The 14,270-nt window shown below is 42.9% G+C and overlaps 1 protein-coding gene across 2 annotated transcripts in view; it reads right to left on the reverse strand.

Annotated features, from left to right (window-relative positions):
• Nucleotides 1-2,970: 2,970 nt before the first annotated feature.
• Nucleotides 2,971-14,270, reverse strand: part of Rab3c (RAB3C, member RAS oncogene family) — a 213,968-nt gene continuing 202,668 nt past the window's right edge. For both annotated transcript variants that reach the window (XM_060385711.1, XM_060385710.1), the window contains one exon: nt 2,971-10,581. In XM_060385711.1, coding sequence (XP_060241694.1) covers nt 10,394-10,581 — 188 coding nt within the window. In that variant the 3' untranslated portion in view covers nt 2,971-10,393. The remainder of the gene's footprint in view (nt 10,582-14,270) is intronic.

A 14,270-nucleotide genomic window follows, 5' to 3' on the forward strand; every position in this document is an offset into this window, starting at 1 on the left:
TGGCTCTGCCTCCAGAGTGCTGAGACTTAAGGTGCGTACAATCATGCCTGCCTGATTGGCAATTTTGTTTGCTCTTTTTATCAAATGAAAATGTAAATCACTCCCTTTTCAAAGCATTCACTACATATATTTATGTTTTCCTTCTTTTGCATAGTGTGTGTGTGTGTGTGTGTGTGTGTGTTGTGTGTGCGTGTATGGGCACATGGCATATCATGCAAATGAAAGCCAGAGGATAATTTGTGAAGGTGATGCTTTCTTTCCTTATAGATCACAGGGGTTGGAGTTGTGTCATCAGGCTTAGTAGCGAGCATCTGCGACAGAGCAATCTTGACAACAGCAGCAAAAGGAAACTGTTCTACCGGGCATGGCTTGAACATATATGAGACCTCAAAGCCCACACCCATAGTGACACACTTCTTCCAACAAGGCCACACCTACCCCCCCAAAAAAAATGCCATGCCTCCTAATAATGTCACTCCGTATGGTCCAAGCATTCAAACACATGAGCCTATGGGAGCCATTCCTATTCAAACTACCACTACCATTTTTTTTATTTTCTACCCCAACCCCTATTTATTTGTTAATCCTTAAGTTCCCAAGAGCTACAGTTTCTTACTTTCATGTTAATTCTAAATTGAAACAATTTCAACCAAAACTCATATCCTCTATTTTAAGGTACCCCCCTCTTAAGGAAGACTTCTGCTGATTAAATAAAAGAAAGGCAAAGCCTATAAAACATATAGAGAATGTGAGCACTGGAGGACAATCTGTCTTAATATTGCAAAATCCCGCTAAGAAGAGATTATACTCTAATACGATAGTGTTGGTGAGAGGGCAAACACAAAGCTGCCCTGTTCAGGACCAAAGCTTTGCAAGTGGAGATCATGAAATGAATTGGGAGTGTTTCAAGCTGGAGAAGAGCTGCCTTGGCACTAGGGTCACTATATTTGCAAGTAACTGAATTTGTCCAGTGCAATAGAAAGCAAATAGAGTATGAGTGAGCATCTTCTTAGGGAACGAATATATTCAATGTCACACCTTATGTGTGTGAGCTATTGAGAAAGAAATACGTAGGTAGTGACTTCGTTTCTAAAGTAAGCCACAGGACGCCATTGCTGAGCTTGAAGGTTCAGAATGGTCCAGAAATATGCATTCCTGGGTTCTTAGCATTATTAGCGTTTGTATCAGTTTCTTGGCATGTAGAGCCTTCCCAACACTGTGACCCTTTAATACAGTTCCCCATGTTGTGGTGTTGCTACTTTATAACTAATTTTGCTACTGTTATTAATCATAGTGTAAACACCTGATATGCAGGATATCTGATATTCGACCCCTGTGAGAGGATTGTTTGATCTCCCATCACCACCCTCAGGTTGAGAACAGCTGGACTAGAGGGTAAATGTATGTATTTTACAATGTTGCAAAGGGAATCCTTTGTAATCCTTGTAAGTTCTGCTGACATGAAAAGTTTTCCAAAGTTTATTAGATTTTTTATTATGTACTTATGTTAGGATATGTTAAGTTTAAAAACTGCGGTGAGTTCCTTATATTACCCGGGTGTTCTCCTTTACGATTGCATGAGCTCATCAAGGGACAAGATTCTACTGTATGTATTTTCATAAGTAACAAGAAATTCACAGGAAAAGGAATTCTGTAAAAATTTCCAACAATATAACTGCAAATCCCTCAGTTTCTTGTTCTTCTTGTTCTTGTTCCTCATCTTCTTCCTTTTTAGTTCTCTTGTGATACCTGCCTTGTTTACCCAGGAACGTGTCCCCTCCCCCACCAAGTTCAGCACAGGATGTTAATTTGACCACGAGGATCTTCCCATCACCTATTTAATTAATTTCCAGTGCAAAGTCCTGCAAATGGCCCTGAGAGGCCCGTTGAGAAGAAGATCTGTAGAACTAACTCCAGACCCCTGGACATGAGATCCCTAAACGATGTGGGTATCAATGATGCGTTTGCCAGGCTGTGGATAAGCTAGTGCTAGCACTTGTGTCACGCTCCAAGGCTCATAGTTCAGGAGAGCCTGAAAAGCATTCTGAGTGTCTCAGACTTACATGGACCGGATGGGATGATGCCCACTTACCATTGAATTGAGATGGATCGGATGATATCCACCTTACTCATGCATCCGGTCCTCACTAGTTTTTTTTTTTTGTTGTTGTTAACTTGACAGACGCTAGAAAGATCCAGAAAGAGGAACCGCAGTTGAGAATGCATGTAGGCAAGACTGCAGTGCATTTTCTTGGTTAATGATTGACACGGAAAGCCCCTCCCCCCCCAGAGGCCGGTTCCACGCCTGGGCAGATGGCTCTATGAGTAAGCAGGCCGAGAACGCAAGCCACTAAGCAGCATCCCTTCATGGCTTTTGCTTCAGCTTTGTGCCTTGCATTTCTGTCTTGATTCCTATCACGATGGACTCTAAGTGATACGCCGTAAGCTGAAATAAATCTTTCCTTTCCAAGCTGCTTTTGGTCACGGGGTTTTGTCACAATAGAAGCAAACTAGATCGCATCCCGTCTGCGCGCCACCCCTGTGGACTGCAGCAACCAGTTGTTAAAATTATAATGAGGTCTCTAGGTTTCTGGTAGAGTAACAGGTAGTCTTTGGGTAGCCAGGGTGAGTTTTTTCCTTGGCAGGTCTTTATCCTATAGTAGTATATAGTATATAGGTCATTGCAACTCTGGAACAGTCAAGCTGGATAAGATGCTATCTACCTTAAGTGATTATAATTATTGGTACTCACTCCTGTAGTTAGGCCCAAAGTCATACAATGGGAATGAATAGCCCTAAATAAATACAGATTTACTCTCTGCCCTCAGTTCAGGCTCTCAATGTTATGCGTTGGATTACTAATGAGGAGTATTAACTGTTATGAGAAGTAAGGACAGATACCATAAAACAAGCCTAATACTCTGTACATCAAAAGATTTTATAAAAGATTCATTAGACTAAGACTGAGAATTTCAGGAATATAGTCTCTTAGATATTTATTATAATCTTCAAAAAATAAAACAAGATAAACTCAGAGAACAAAACCACTTTTCATACAGAATTCACACACAAACTAAATACCTAACAGATCATGTACCATTTTTTCCACAATTAATTTCAATACTAATAATTTCACAATGTGAATATGCTTTATAGCTTTAAACTCAGACAAGAGCTTCTGCGGACACAGGAAAAGTCACGATACTTGCTATGCAGCCGCCGTTTTCAACTAAACATCACGATCACTATAAGAAAGCATTAAATATTGTCTCGAGAAGCATTCCACAGTGTCGTCACCAAGAAGGAGCCCAAAGTACCCGGTCACAAAGGAGAGTCTTTCTTTGTGCATTGTCTAATGCCCTTAAACAAAACCCAGAGCTAAAGAAAAAAATCTGAGGACGTATCTTCCTGGGGGAAGAGGCAGTGCCTTGTGGTTTTGGCCCATTGGCAAATGTCTAAATTAACTGCTCTAAAGTGTCTTGAAAGCACTTGGCGTTTTGTGGCTGAGCTGTGGCTGCCCCGTGCAGGGAAATGCGATAATGGAGCAGCTTGCTGTCTTCATGTAGACCAGAATGCAGAGAGCTAAGCTGGGCAATTTGTGGGTTTCAGTCTCCGCAGTCGCTAACTCTGTTGCCCTTCCATTCTCAGGGAACACCCTGAGGCCTTCTGCGTTTGCATGCTTGGCACAGTCTCCTCAGCACCTAATTATTTCTGGGATCATGTCTGACTGCTTCAGAGGAGCCATCCTTGACTCTTACAGTTCTTACAAGTCTGCATTCTTTTTGCTCCTATGTGCTGTCATGATCTACCGCTTGGATTATACCATCTATGTTTGCCACACGCCTTCCATGTTAGATTGACAACAAATGAAGCATTGAACCACACTCTTAAATCATCACTGTGTAGTCAGCTACCTGCTCCTACTTTGATTTTCCTTTTCATTTGGCACTAAGTCTTTGCTATCTCTATCTCCGACCCATCATTTTCACTGCACCTCTTCAGTGGATTGGAAGAGATGAGTAGAACTTCCAGCCTGGCACAGTTACCTTTGGCCCACATACTGCCCACCCAAGCTAATATCACTTAGTATGACTGGCACTCTTCATAGGCCTGGTCATGTACCATAGAGAGTCAGGTACCAGAACGCTTACTGTGTACAGGGAGAATGGCATCAAAAACCAACTGCACTCCATTGATTTCAGTGACTGACTCATACTTCTTAAAGGTATAATGGCTTGCTAGGTACCTGGAAAAAAGATTAGGACCATACTAAAATGTGGCTTTGCCCTAAGAATTGACACAGCGAATTGGAAATTAAAGGGGTGATCTAGCTTACCTTTCATACACATAAACATGGTTAACTTTTGATAGTCCAACTGTGTACAACCTTGTGAAGTTTTAGGACAGTAGGTATGGTTCAGAGCAAAAAGTTTTAATGTGTGTTTATGCATGAGTATGTATGTGTGTGTGTGTGTATTAAGACTTCGAAATGGATTAAGGATTTTGATTGATATTTCTTTCTTTTATATCAGCAGTGTGGACAGTTGAGAGTTGAAGGCAGATATAGCATTATCTACAAACTAAAAAGACACTGATGATGCTAAGAGATTCCAAGGCTGACATTGCTGAGCTTGCAAATAAGGAACAAAATCAAGTAACAATAAAATATACATACAATACAGGAGTGGAGGTCTCCAAAGACAGAACATGTGATCAACTTTTCTGAGGAGAAAAGGTGACTTCTGGTTATGCATATTTTCCTTAGGTATCTAAATTAGCTGCTAAATACACTCTTGTAAGAATATTAGGGAAAAATTCTGAACTATAGAAATGAATACTTTTATAAAAACAAACTCACAGTCATTCTTTCTCAGAAACAAAAACTCACAATTCTAAAAGGTAAAACTGACATGTGTTTTCAGATCCTAAATGTTTGGCTTATAAATGGGGGAAAAGGTACTTTTAAGTAGGCACAGAGTTTTCCATGATGCAGTAAAATGTTGACTGTATAAATTGCACCACTAGACAAATACTGCTACTAGAAATCATTTGAATAAGCACACAGCTATCAGAGCATCTCACACATTCGTCTTCCACGCTAGTTTATATACACTGAGTAAGTCATTAAATATTGCACTTATTGGCCCATGAACCCTCAATTCTGAGGTGTTGAAAAATAGAAAACAAATCTATTTTTTTAGAACATACTTCATGCAACATTTACGACATTTCAGTTCTACAAACACCATTAAGTAGTTGTACATTTGGACAGTCCAATGGCTTCACGTCACATCTGACATTAACAATATATTAACAGGGATTACAAGATAGTTCCCATTCAGCACGCTTTCTAGGGATGATGGAAAGTGCATGGAAAATCATCCTATCGACTCGGCAGACAACCCTTACACTTCACTTTGACAGGGAATATGGATTTACTAGTAAGACACAGGTCATGCTCACATCCCTGACAGGCCAGGTACACATGCTGCTCAGGTACCATCTGTCTCTAGGAGAACAGCACTCACGAACCTAAGCAATCCTTAGCCACAAATGACAAGTATATGGTGATATTTCCACTACACACACACACACAAAAAAAAAAAGCCACAGCAACTCTCAGTTGTCCACAGTGAAGGAATAGTGAACACGGGTGAAGGAAAGACAAAGGTTGTCCCCAGCCTCACTTCAGCAAGTAATAACCGATGGGAACTCCACCGGTGACAGCTGCTGAAGGGAAATTAATGCTGACGCCTGATGTCATCCAGCGAGGATAGTGCTTTTAAAATATCCTTAATGATTTCTAAAAATCCGGAGGTATGAAAGAACGGTGCAGAACAAAGCCTGATATGTCCTTATGTGCAATGATCTAATCTTAACACTCCGGCCCCAGCTGTGGTTTTGAGGCGACTCGTTCCTGTAACCTCCACGGTTTACAAAGTGCACCTTCTCTCCTCCATTCGTTCTGTTTTAGAAGTCATGGCCACAGACTAAGCAAGTGCCCATGAAGAATCGATTCCATTGAACTTCTAAGTAAGAGGTGATTACAGATGGTGCAGAGCAAGATGGCCCCGCTTCCCCGCACGGGATGGGAAATTTTCTCCTCACCAGAACAGAGGTCAGTATTTTCAAGAGCATGTTGGGAGGGGCGGTGGTAGGAGGGGGTCTCAACTCTAAATATGTCAATAAACTGCAGGGAGATTGTTATGGGATGGTTTAAAAATACATTTATTTACGAGATACTGCTAACGATGCGTAAGCAAATTTCATATAAATCCCCACGACTTGTTTTTCTCCCTTGGGGATACTATAGATCTAGACTCTAGAGCCCTTTAGGAGCAGTATAGGGGCAAAGATCACCTCCCCCCATCTGTTCATAAACATTATCCAAATTTATCTTTTACCTAATTTGTCCTAATTAAACTCCAGGGTATAAAACAGGTTTATGTCTAAACTGATTTCTAGGAAAAAAAAATAACATAAAATATAAAATATATTGTTTGACTATTCAGAGGTTTAGCATACCAAGGAGACCACTGGCAGGCAATTACAGAGCAGGTCACAGAAGTGTGAGCACGGCGCCGTTGCGAATGAGTACAAAGGCCTCCTGGGTAGCCTCACAGAGCGCACTGGTGTGCACACAAAAGAGGTTCCCCAGGCCTGTCATGAAGACTAAAATTCAGACAGTTCCCCGGACAGATGGGCCAGCTTGCAAAAATGGCGCACCCAAAGGTATCTGATTGAACATTCCAACGTTGTGATGAAGTTAGAGATAAACATTAACTTTTCGATCTAGAGTGGTTTGGGTCATGTTTTTTAAGGTCATTCATGTCACCATTTTTCCCATGTAGCAGCTCTCTTGGCTTGGTGAAGCTTGCGAGTTTGGATAGATTTTTAATACAGTGCCACAAGTGCCACAAAGGCAACTAAAAAAACCAAACAAAAACCAAAGGACACACTGGATAAAGCATGTCAATGAGCCACTAGTAACCCCAACACTCTGAGGGGAGCGTTGCTTAGAAGAAGTTCAGTTAACAGCGGGATAGATCTTACTTTAAAATTATTGTTGTCACAAACATAAAGTTAGAAGCTTAAATTACTTCCCAAAAACGAAAGAAAGAAAGAAAAATGCGCTGAATACTTGAATCTGGATAAGGGTGAAGGAAGGGAACCAAACGCATTTTTTAATCGAGCCCATTGATGTCTTATATAACTTCAGTTTCAATTTTGTAGAATTTGTATTTCACGTTTGTTACCACAACTGACACTCCTTTTCTAATGCAATCTCAGCCCTTATTTACCTGGCAGCAAGCAACACTAACCATTCAGTGGCCCCAGGGAGGAATGTCACAAATCTCTTGTCCCTTGTAGTCCTTAGAAGCTCAGGATGGCAGTAGATGCTGTTTGGCAGGGGTAACGGCAGGGAACTGAGTCCCAGTCATAAAGCAGTTCTTCCTTTGAGCCCATGGACTTGAGGCTTATGGTTAGCTTGCCATCTTGGAACTGAGGACACCCCGTGAACCTCCCACGGCCATTCATGCTGCAAGATGTCTACTTAGTTGAAATAGCTTCCAGTATTCCAGCGTGAGGAAAGGAAAGAGACAAACCCATGTCAGAGCTCTTGAGGGCGTTTTCCTGAAGCAGTTAGGGTTCAGTTCTGAGGCAGTGGATGGGCTGGGGTGCCCAGGTGACCACATGGGAAGGGCAGGGCACGCTTAATTTACTAACTTGATTGCATTAGCGACAAGAAATTATGTCTAAGACCTACCAAAAAGACAAATATGTAGTTTTTAAACATCTTTTTAGATACAAATTTAGTCACGTCATTGGGTCATAAGGACCTATTCATATTTAGGGAGGTGTAGTACGTGTTTTTACATATGTATGTAGTGGCTAAAGGTTGAAACCTTCAGGATTAGGGTGACAGTAATTGTCCTATTATCTGGTTTCCATTTGCCAAATTTGATGACTCTCCTCCCTTCCTGAGTCACAACAGAAACCTGGGCAGCCTTCTCTTCGTCTTAGTGGCAGGTCTCTGAAAATTTTCACCCAAGTATTTGGAATGAAACACACAGCAGGTTTGAAATTTCGTACTTCAAGATCAAGTGGGAAGACTGCGCTTTCACGGGAGTTTAGAAAATAGGTGGTGTGGAATGCTGAATGTTCTGGGGCGATGACACTAGGGCTGCTGCTGCCCCTCTGTCCTGAAAGCAAACGTGGTTGTTTCCCTTTCTCTCCCACCTGCCCTCATTTCACGTAACACATACGCCAACATCCTTCTGAAGCAGCCATCTGAAGAACCCAAGCAAAGGCCTCTTAGGCTCATTGTACGCACGTGAGCAAAGGGGCCTGGGCTTCCTGGCTTCGTTGTTTTGTACTGGATTGTAAAACTGAGCTTGAGAGCTGTAGGATTTAATACAACCATGTTCTGGCCCAGGTGAGAGAAACAGGACAATGTCATACGAATATGTACCCATTGCAAAGAAATACTGCTTTGTGATCCCTGCTTCTCTCTTTCCCTTCATGGTAATTTCTATGATTCTTGAATCTAGGTGTCATTAACCTCAAAAAAAAAATATTAGTGTCTTCTTATCTTTGGTGAGTCAAGGCTGGCTCCTTCCGGTGTCCAACGAGGAAACTTACCACTAATTTATATGAGTTGGAAACTAAGCGTGTGAAAAGAAATGTGAACACACTGTCTCATCGATAGCCATGCCCAGCAAGCTTGTGCTACTTTCAGGAGATCTCTCTCTATTTTTGAAGGGATGATGGATCTTTTCTACAACTACCAAAAAGGAAAAAAGCCACTTAACAAGAAATTGTCCTGTTCTTCAAAAACTGCTGTGCTCAGACGGTGTTCCTCAAATACTTCTGGAAGGTAGCGAGGTCCACGTTTCTCCTGCCACTCAGCCCAGAAGGGAAGCGCTGCTGTTTGTGTGCGGTTTCTTTTCTTTTGTTTTTCTAGGCCAGGTTTCTCTGTGCAGCCATGACTGTCCTGGAGCTCACTCTATAGAGCAGGCTGGCCTTGAACTCAAGAGATCCTCCTGCCTCTGCTTCCTAAGTGCTGGGATCAAAGGTATCTGCCTACATTGCCAGGTTTTTGTGTATTATTTCTAGATGGTCTTCAGGAAACCTAGAAGAAAAGACTGGATGTCCAAGTGTCTCCACCCTCTCTCCAACTCTTCAATTTTCTGGAATCTTCTGTGCAACTTCAGCATGTTTAGAGACTTATGTAAGAAGGGCACACTTTAGAATTCTAAATCCTCTGAAAAACATGGTGATAAAAATGGTCTTTTCCGCGATGTGGAACTCATGGAAAGGTTACCAATTGCCTTCCAAATGGGTGGAAAAGCTTAGCTGAAGGTGGAATGGAAATCACTGCTGAGAAGTCTGCCTACGTTACACGGGAAGAGGGCCACTAAGGAGGTTTCAAGGCCAGTTCTAGTTCAGAACTGCTGTTGGTTCTAGAGAGCCACGGTGGAGCTTTACTGTGTGGGGTTAAGGAACAGAGGCTGCTCAGGCTGTGGAATTCCATGGCTTCTCCAGCACTTCCGAGATGTCTCTTCATGGGTCAATGTTCACACACGCAGAATCAGGGGGAAGGTGAGCCTTGCAGTGGGGCACGAAATGTCTGGTTCAAGACAACTTGCACGGGCCTCAAAAACACATCAATTTCCTTTTCTTTTTAAATGTTTTCTTAAGGTAGAGTTTCGTGATTTGTAGCTCAGGCTGCTTTAGCTCATTAACCTCCTGCCTCAGCCTCCTGAGTGGCCCCTCGTTTCTTAAAAAGTCAATACACCCCTCAGTTACTATGAATGAAAGTGCAATCCATCTACAATTCCTAATAGTAAACTGCCCAGACCTGTAACAGGTCTCCAACCAAGAGCAAAAGTCTCACTTCCTTTTTAGCCAAAGGCAAAGAAAACTAAGTTTCCTGACATCTCCCCCTGTTCACAGCATGCATACAGACCACACCACACACACACACACACACACACACACACACACACACACACACACGGGGTTCCTAGGTCACCATCCATACGAATGAGAAGCGTGATTTGAATCCGTGGCACAAAAGTTATTTGCATCAAAATTATAGTCCGAGGTTTCAGCAATAGCTTAAGTGAGGAAAAAAAATTGCAAAAAAAAAAAAAAAATCTAATAGACAAATAAATAACAAGTTACATGCAAATACCAGGAGTTTATAGATGAACAACCCTTATAAATGGAAGAGTTTGCACAGGAAATTGCTCGGGGCTCGAATGCATATATGGGCCACTGACATCAAAGACTTCCTTCAAATAATTATTAGGCAGTATAAGTGAAGGCTAATAGACCATTTCTAAGTGCTGTTTCCTGGGAGCCCCTGGGAGCTCCTGCAGGGGAGACATTAGCAGCCACAGTTGGGCTGCGGCGGAGGAGGCGTTTCCTTGAGTCTGGAGCTCTGCTTTGCGGCCATGATGGCTGGGTCGGTCTCCAAGCTCTCAGACATCTTGTCACAGATGATGTCCACGAGGCGCTCAAAGGTTTGCTTCACGTTGATGTTCTCCTTGGCGCTGGTCTCAAAGAACTCAAAGCCTGGAGGAAAACACACAGAAAACAGCTCCGTCATTTCGTGTCTCGGGAGGCCAGTGGACCCAGCTGTGGGTTTGCAGGTAGAGGGGGGTGAGGGCAGCAGCGGGAGGGGGCTCTGCAGGGGCAAAGAGATTTTCTGAAAAGCGTTCAAGAGCTGATGGCTGTCATGAAGAAGCCTCCCAGCCTTCCTTCTTGCTACGGCCTCTGGTGGGATCCTAACTCTTGGTTGTGGACTTGGCTGCATGAAGAGCAGAGCGCTGGTGTGTCTGTGACTGATTTTCCAGACGCAGCTAGAGGGTGAGGACGCTGACTCAGCCAAGGAGTCAACCTACGCGTGGAATTATTGCTAGGCAGTGGAGGGTTGGGGTGGGGTGTTGCGGCTGTCAGTCCGTTCCTGGGCGTGTATCTCTGAGTACTTTCCCCAGTTACCCCTTGCTCTGTTTCCTGGCCCCCATGATGCGAATTGTTCTGCTCTACCACAAGGCTGACTCTTCTGGGGACAAAAATGAGCCACACAACTCCTTCCTCCCTTAGGACTTTTGTCTGGCTACCATGTAGTTATTTACAGTTTAAATATATATATATATATATATATATATATATATTATTATTAATTAAAGTTTATTCACTTTGTATCCCAGCTGTAGCCCTCTCGCTGGTCCCCTTCCAATCCCACCCTCCCTCTCTCTTTCCACCTATGCCCTTCCCCCAGTCCAGTGATAGGGAAGGTCTTCCTCCCCTTCCATCTGATCCTAGTCCATCAGGTCTCATTAGGAGTGGCTGTGTTGTCTTCCTCTGTGGCCTGGTAAGGCTGCTCCTCCCTCAGGGGTCGGTGATCAATGAGCAGCCCACTGAGTTCATGTCAGAGACAGCGCCTGTTCCCATTACTAGGGAAACCCAGTTGGATACTGAGCTGCCATGGGCTACATCTGTGCAGGGGTTCTAGGTTATCTCCATGCATGGTCCTTGTTTGGAGTATCAGTCTCAGAAAAAACCCTGTGCCCAGAGTTTTGGTTCTGTTGCTCTCCTAGTGGAGCTCCTGTCCTCTCCAGGTCTTTCTATCTCCCTCTTCTTTCATAAGATTTCCTACACTCTGCCCAAAGTTTGGCTATGAGTCTCAGCATATGTTTGGATACCCTGCAGGGTAGAGTCTTTCAGAGTCCCTCTGTGGTAGGCTCCTGTCCTGATCTCTGTTTTCTTCCTCTTCTGATGTCCATTTGCCTTTCTGAATGAGGACTGAGCATCTTACCCAGGGTCCTCCTTCTTGCCAGCTTCTTTAGGTGTACAGATTTTAGTATAATTATCCTACAAGTCTAATATCCACTTATCCATTGACTTCCATTCTAATCTCGTTTCTGCATTCTGTCAAAGTTACTAACTTTCTCTTTTTAATGAGAGGCTTAGAAAAGGACCTGTGCGTATTCTACCAATAGAGGTATTATGAAGTTCCCATAGAATCCTGTCGTAACTTTTTTCCTGTCTGTCCAGCAGCTGCCCAGTCATGGATCTAAGGATAGGCTTCCAGTAATTTTCTAGCAGAACACTAGGTGGCGCTAAAGAGTCACGGGAGTTGCCTTAGACCTGTTTCGACCTCTGGCTCTTTGAAATGGCTGTTAATCCAACAGCCTTGCAAGTCTTGGTAATTGAACTTCAACTATCCCGTGGAGGCTGACTTCCTTCTTATCCATCTGTCTTTGCAACTTAGGTTTTTGAATGTGAAAGGAGACAATAAATTACAAGTGAGAAGCAACTGAGGGGCCAGTTCCCACTTCCGGGATGTGCGTGAAAGCAGTCTCAGCGTGCAGCTCATTCATTCCATTGTTTGATTTCACATTCCACTGGCTGTGATTGCCAGTCAGTTGCCATGACAACTTCCTCACTTGGCCAGCCAGAGGTTGGTCTAGTCCACTGGGGGGAATGTTAATTTAGGATGTGTTTGGCAGAACACAGAAAGCCTTTTCTAATCCATTCTCAATTTTACACCCTATAAATCCTTCTGGTTACATCTGGCCCTATCTCAGAGGAGACACAAAGATTCAAAATGATTAAATCCAGTGATTTTTTTTTTGACTGCCTGATTCGTGGTACTAAAATAAAAAGAACAGTCTAATAGTTGACAACTATGTCCAAATCCTTCAGATAACTTAAAAAATCGATAATAAATAAAGTAAAAATATGTATTTTCTAAAAGACAGTTGAAAGCCAAATGATTTTCATGAGTGAACATTTCTAACTTATAGATACTACTGTTTGATCAGATGATTAAACTCGGGTTGCATTTTAACTGCTCGTCTCTTAGGGTCTGAGTGAGTAACGGCCAGACTTGGGGGATTACCCACCAGTAGTCTAAGGGTCTAGGAAACAGTGCAAGGCATTTCAGTCTGCCTTTGGCTTCTACTTCGGTTTTATTGTTTTATGTCTGCAGAGTGACTGTGTTGTTCTCTTGGAGTAGACATTTCTTTGTCTATAGACAAGGCCGGGTAGTGTGGACGGTGATGCAGCGCAGTTGCAAGGGCTGGATTGTTCACCTTCCCAGTGGACCCAGAACAGGTCCCCTCTGACTGATGTCATTGCTTTACTTATCAGAGGCCTTTGCTTGCTCTTTTCTAGTGCTGGTGTTATTGTCCCGGGACAAAATGGGGATGGGTATCATTCCAGAAGATTCTATGAACACCCTGGAGATGTAGGGTCTTTGGAGAAAAATCTAAATTTGGAATCAAGCTGGGACAAAGTTACAGTTTCAGTTCTACCATTATTTTAGCCAGCAATTATTTTACTTGTTAGCGTGTTTGGGAAGGTGATATGCCTCTGCTGAAAGATATGAACTCACAGCCCCCTTCATCAAGCGCAAATCCTTAACCTGGGCATTAGGTCACCTTATGATGCTGCTGTGTACATTGGAAACAGTAAAATGATCCCTGATCACAAAATCCAAAATGCTCTGAACTTTGATACCTTATTGTGGGATCCTGGGAATATGTTATTACAAAGGAGAGAGTATCTAGAAGACCCTGTGCACTATGGCAAACATTCTCTCCCCAGCGGGGTGAGGAGGCCACAATATGGTGCCTATCAGCCCACCGTCAACATGCTAGTTTTAGATTAAACTTCATTGTTTTCATGTCTATTTATTGTTGTTTGTTATATATGTATGTCATATATGTTATAGATGTATGTCATGTATGTACGTGAGTGTGCATGTATACAGGACATGTTTGAAGGACAGAGGACAGCAAGAGTCTGTTCTTTCTTACCATGTGAGTCTGGGCATTGAACTGAGGGCATCAGGTTTGGCAGCAAGTTCCTTTAGGCACTGAGCCACCTCCATGGCCTGACACGCTAGATCCGATACTGAGCAAATGATGGCTTCAGCACTCCCTTTCCTGACTTACGGTATTTGCTTTCCCTGTCTTAGAGCATTATCGTGACTTCAAACATGGGCATGGGTGAGGGTACCACAAGGGCTGGAAATTGAATGTGTATCCGGTCTAGTGGTTACCACGTCACAGAGGATATTGAAAGCACTTGGAACAGTTTTAACTCATTTCACCCACAAATGGGTGCTGTTAATTTTTTCCAGTTTTCAGATGAAGAAATGAAAGCGAAAGCGTAAAATGGATGAATGATTTAAACCTTCCCATGGCTGGCTAGTAGAGGAGGCTTGTCACGTAGTCACCTACAGACTTCCCTGA

The sequence above is a fragment of the Meriones unguiculatus genome, chromosome 6 (genome assembly GCF_030254825.1).
Source record: "Meriones unguiculatus strain TT.TT164.6M chromosome 6, Bangor_MerUng_6.1, whole genome shotgun sequence".
Classification (NCBI taxonomy): Eukaryota; Metazoa; Chordata; class Mammalia; order Rodentia; family Muridae; genus Meriones; species Meriones unguiculatus.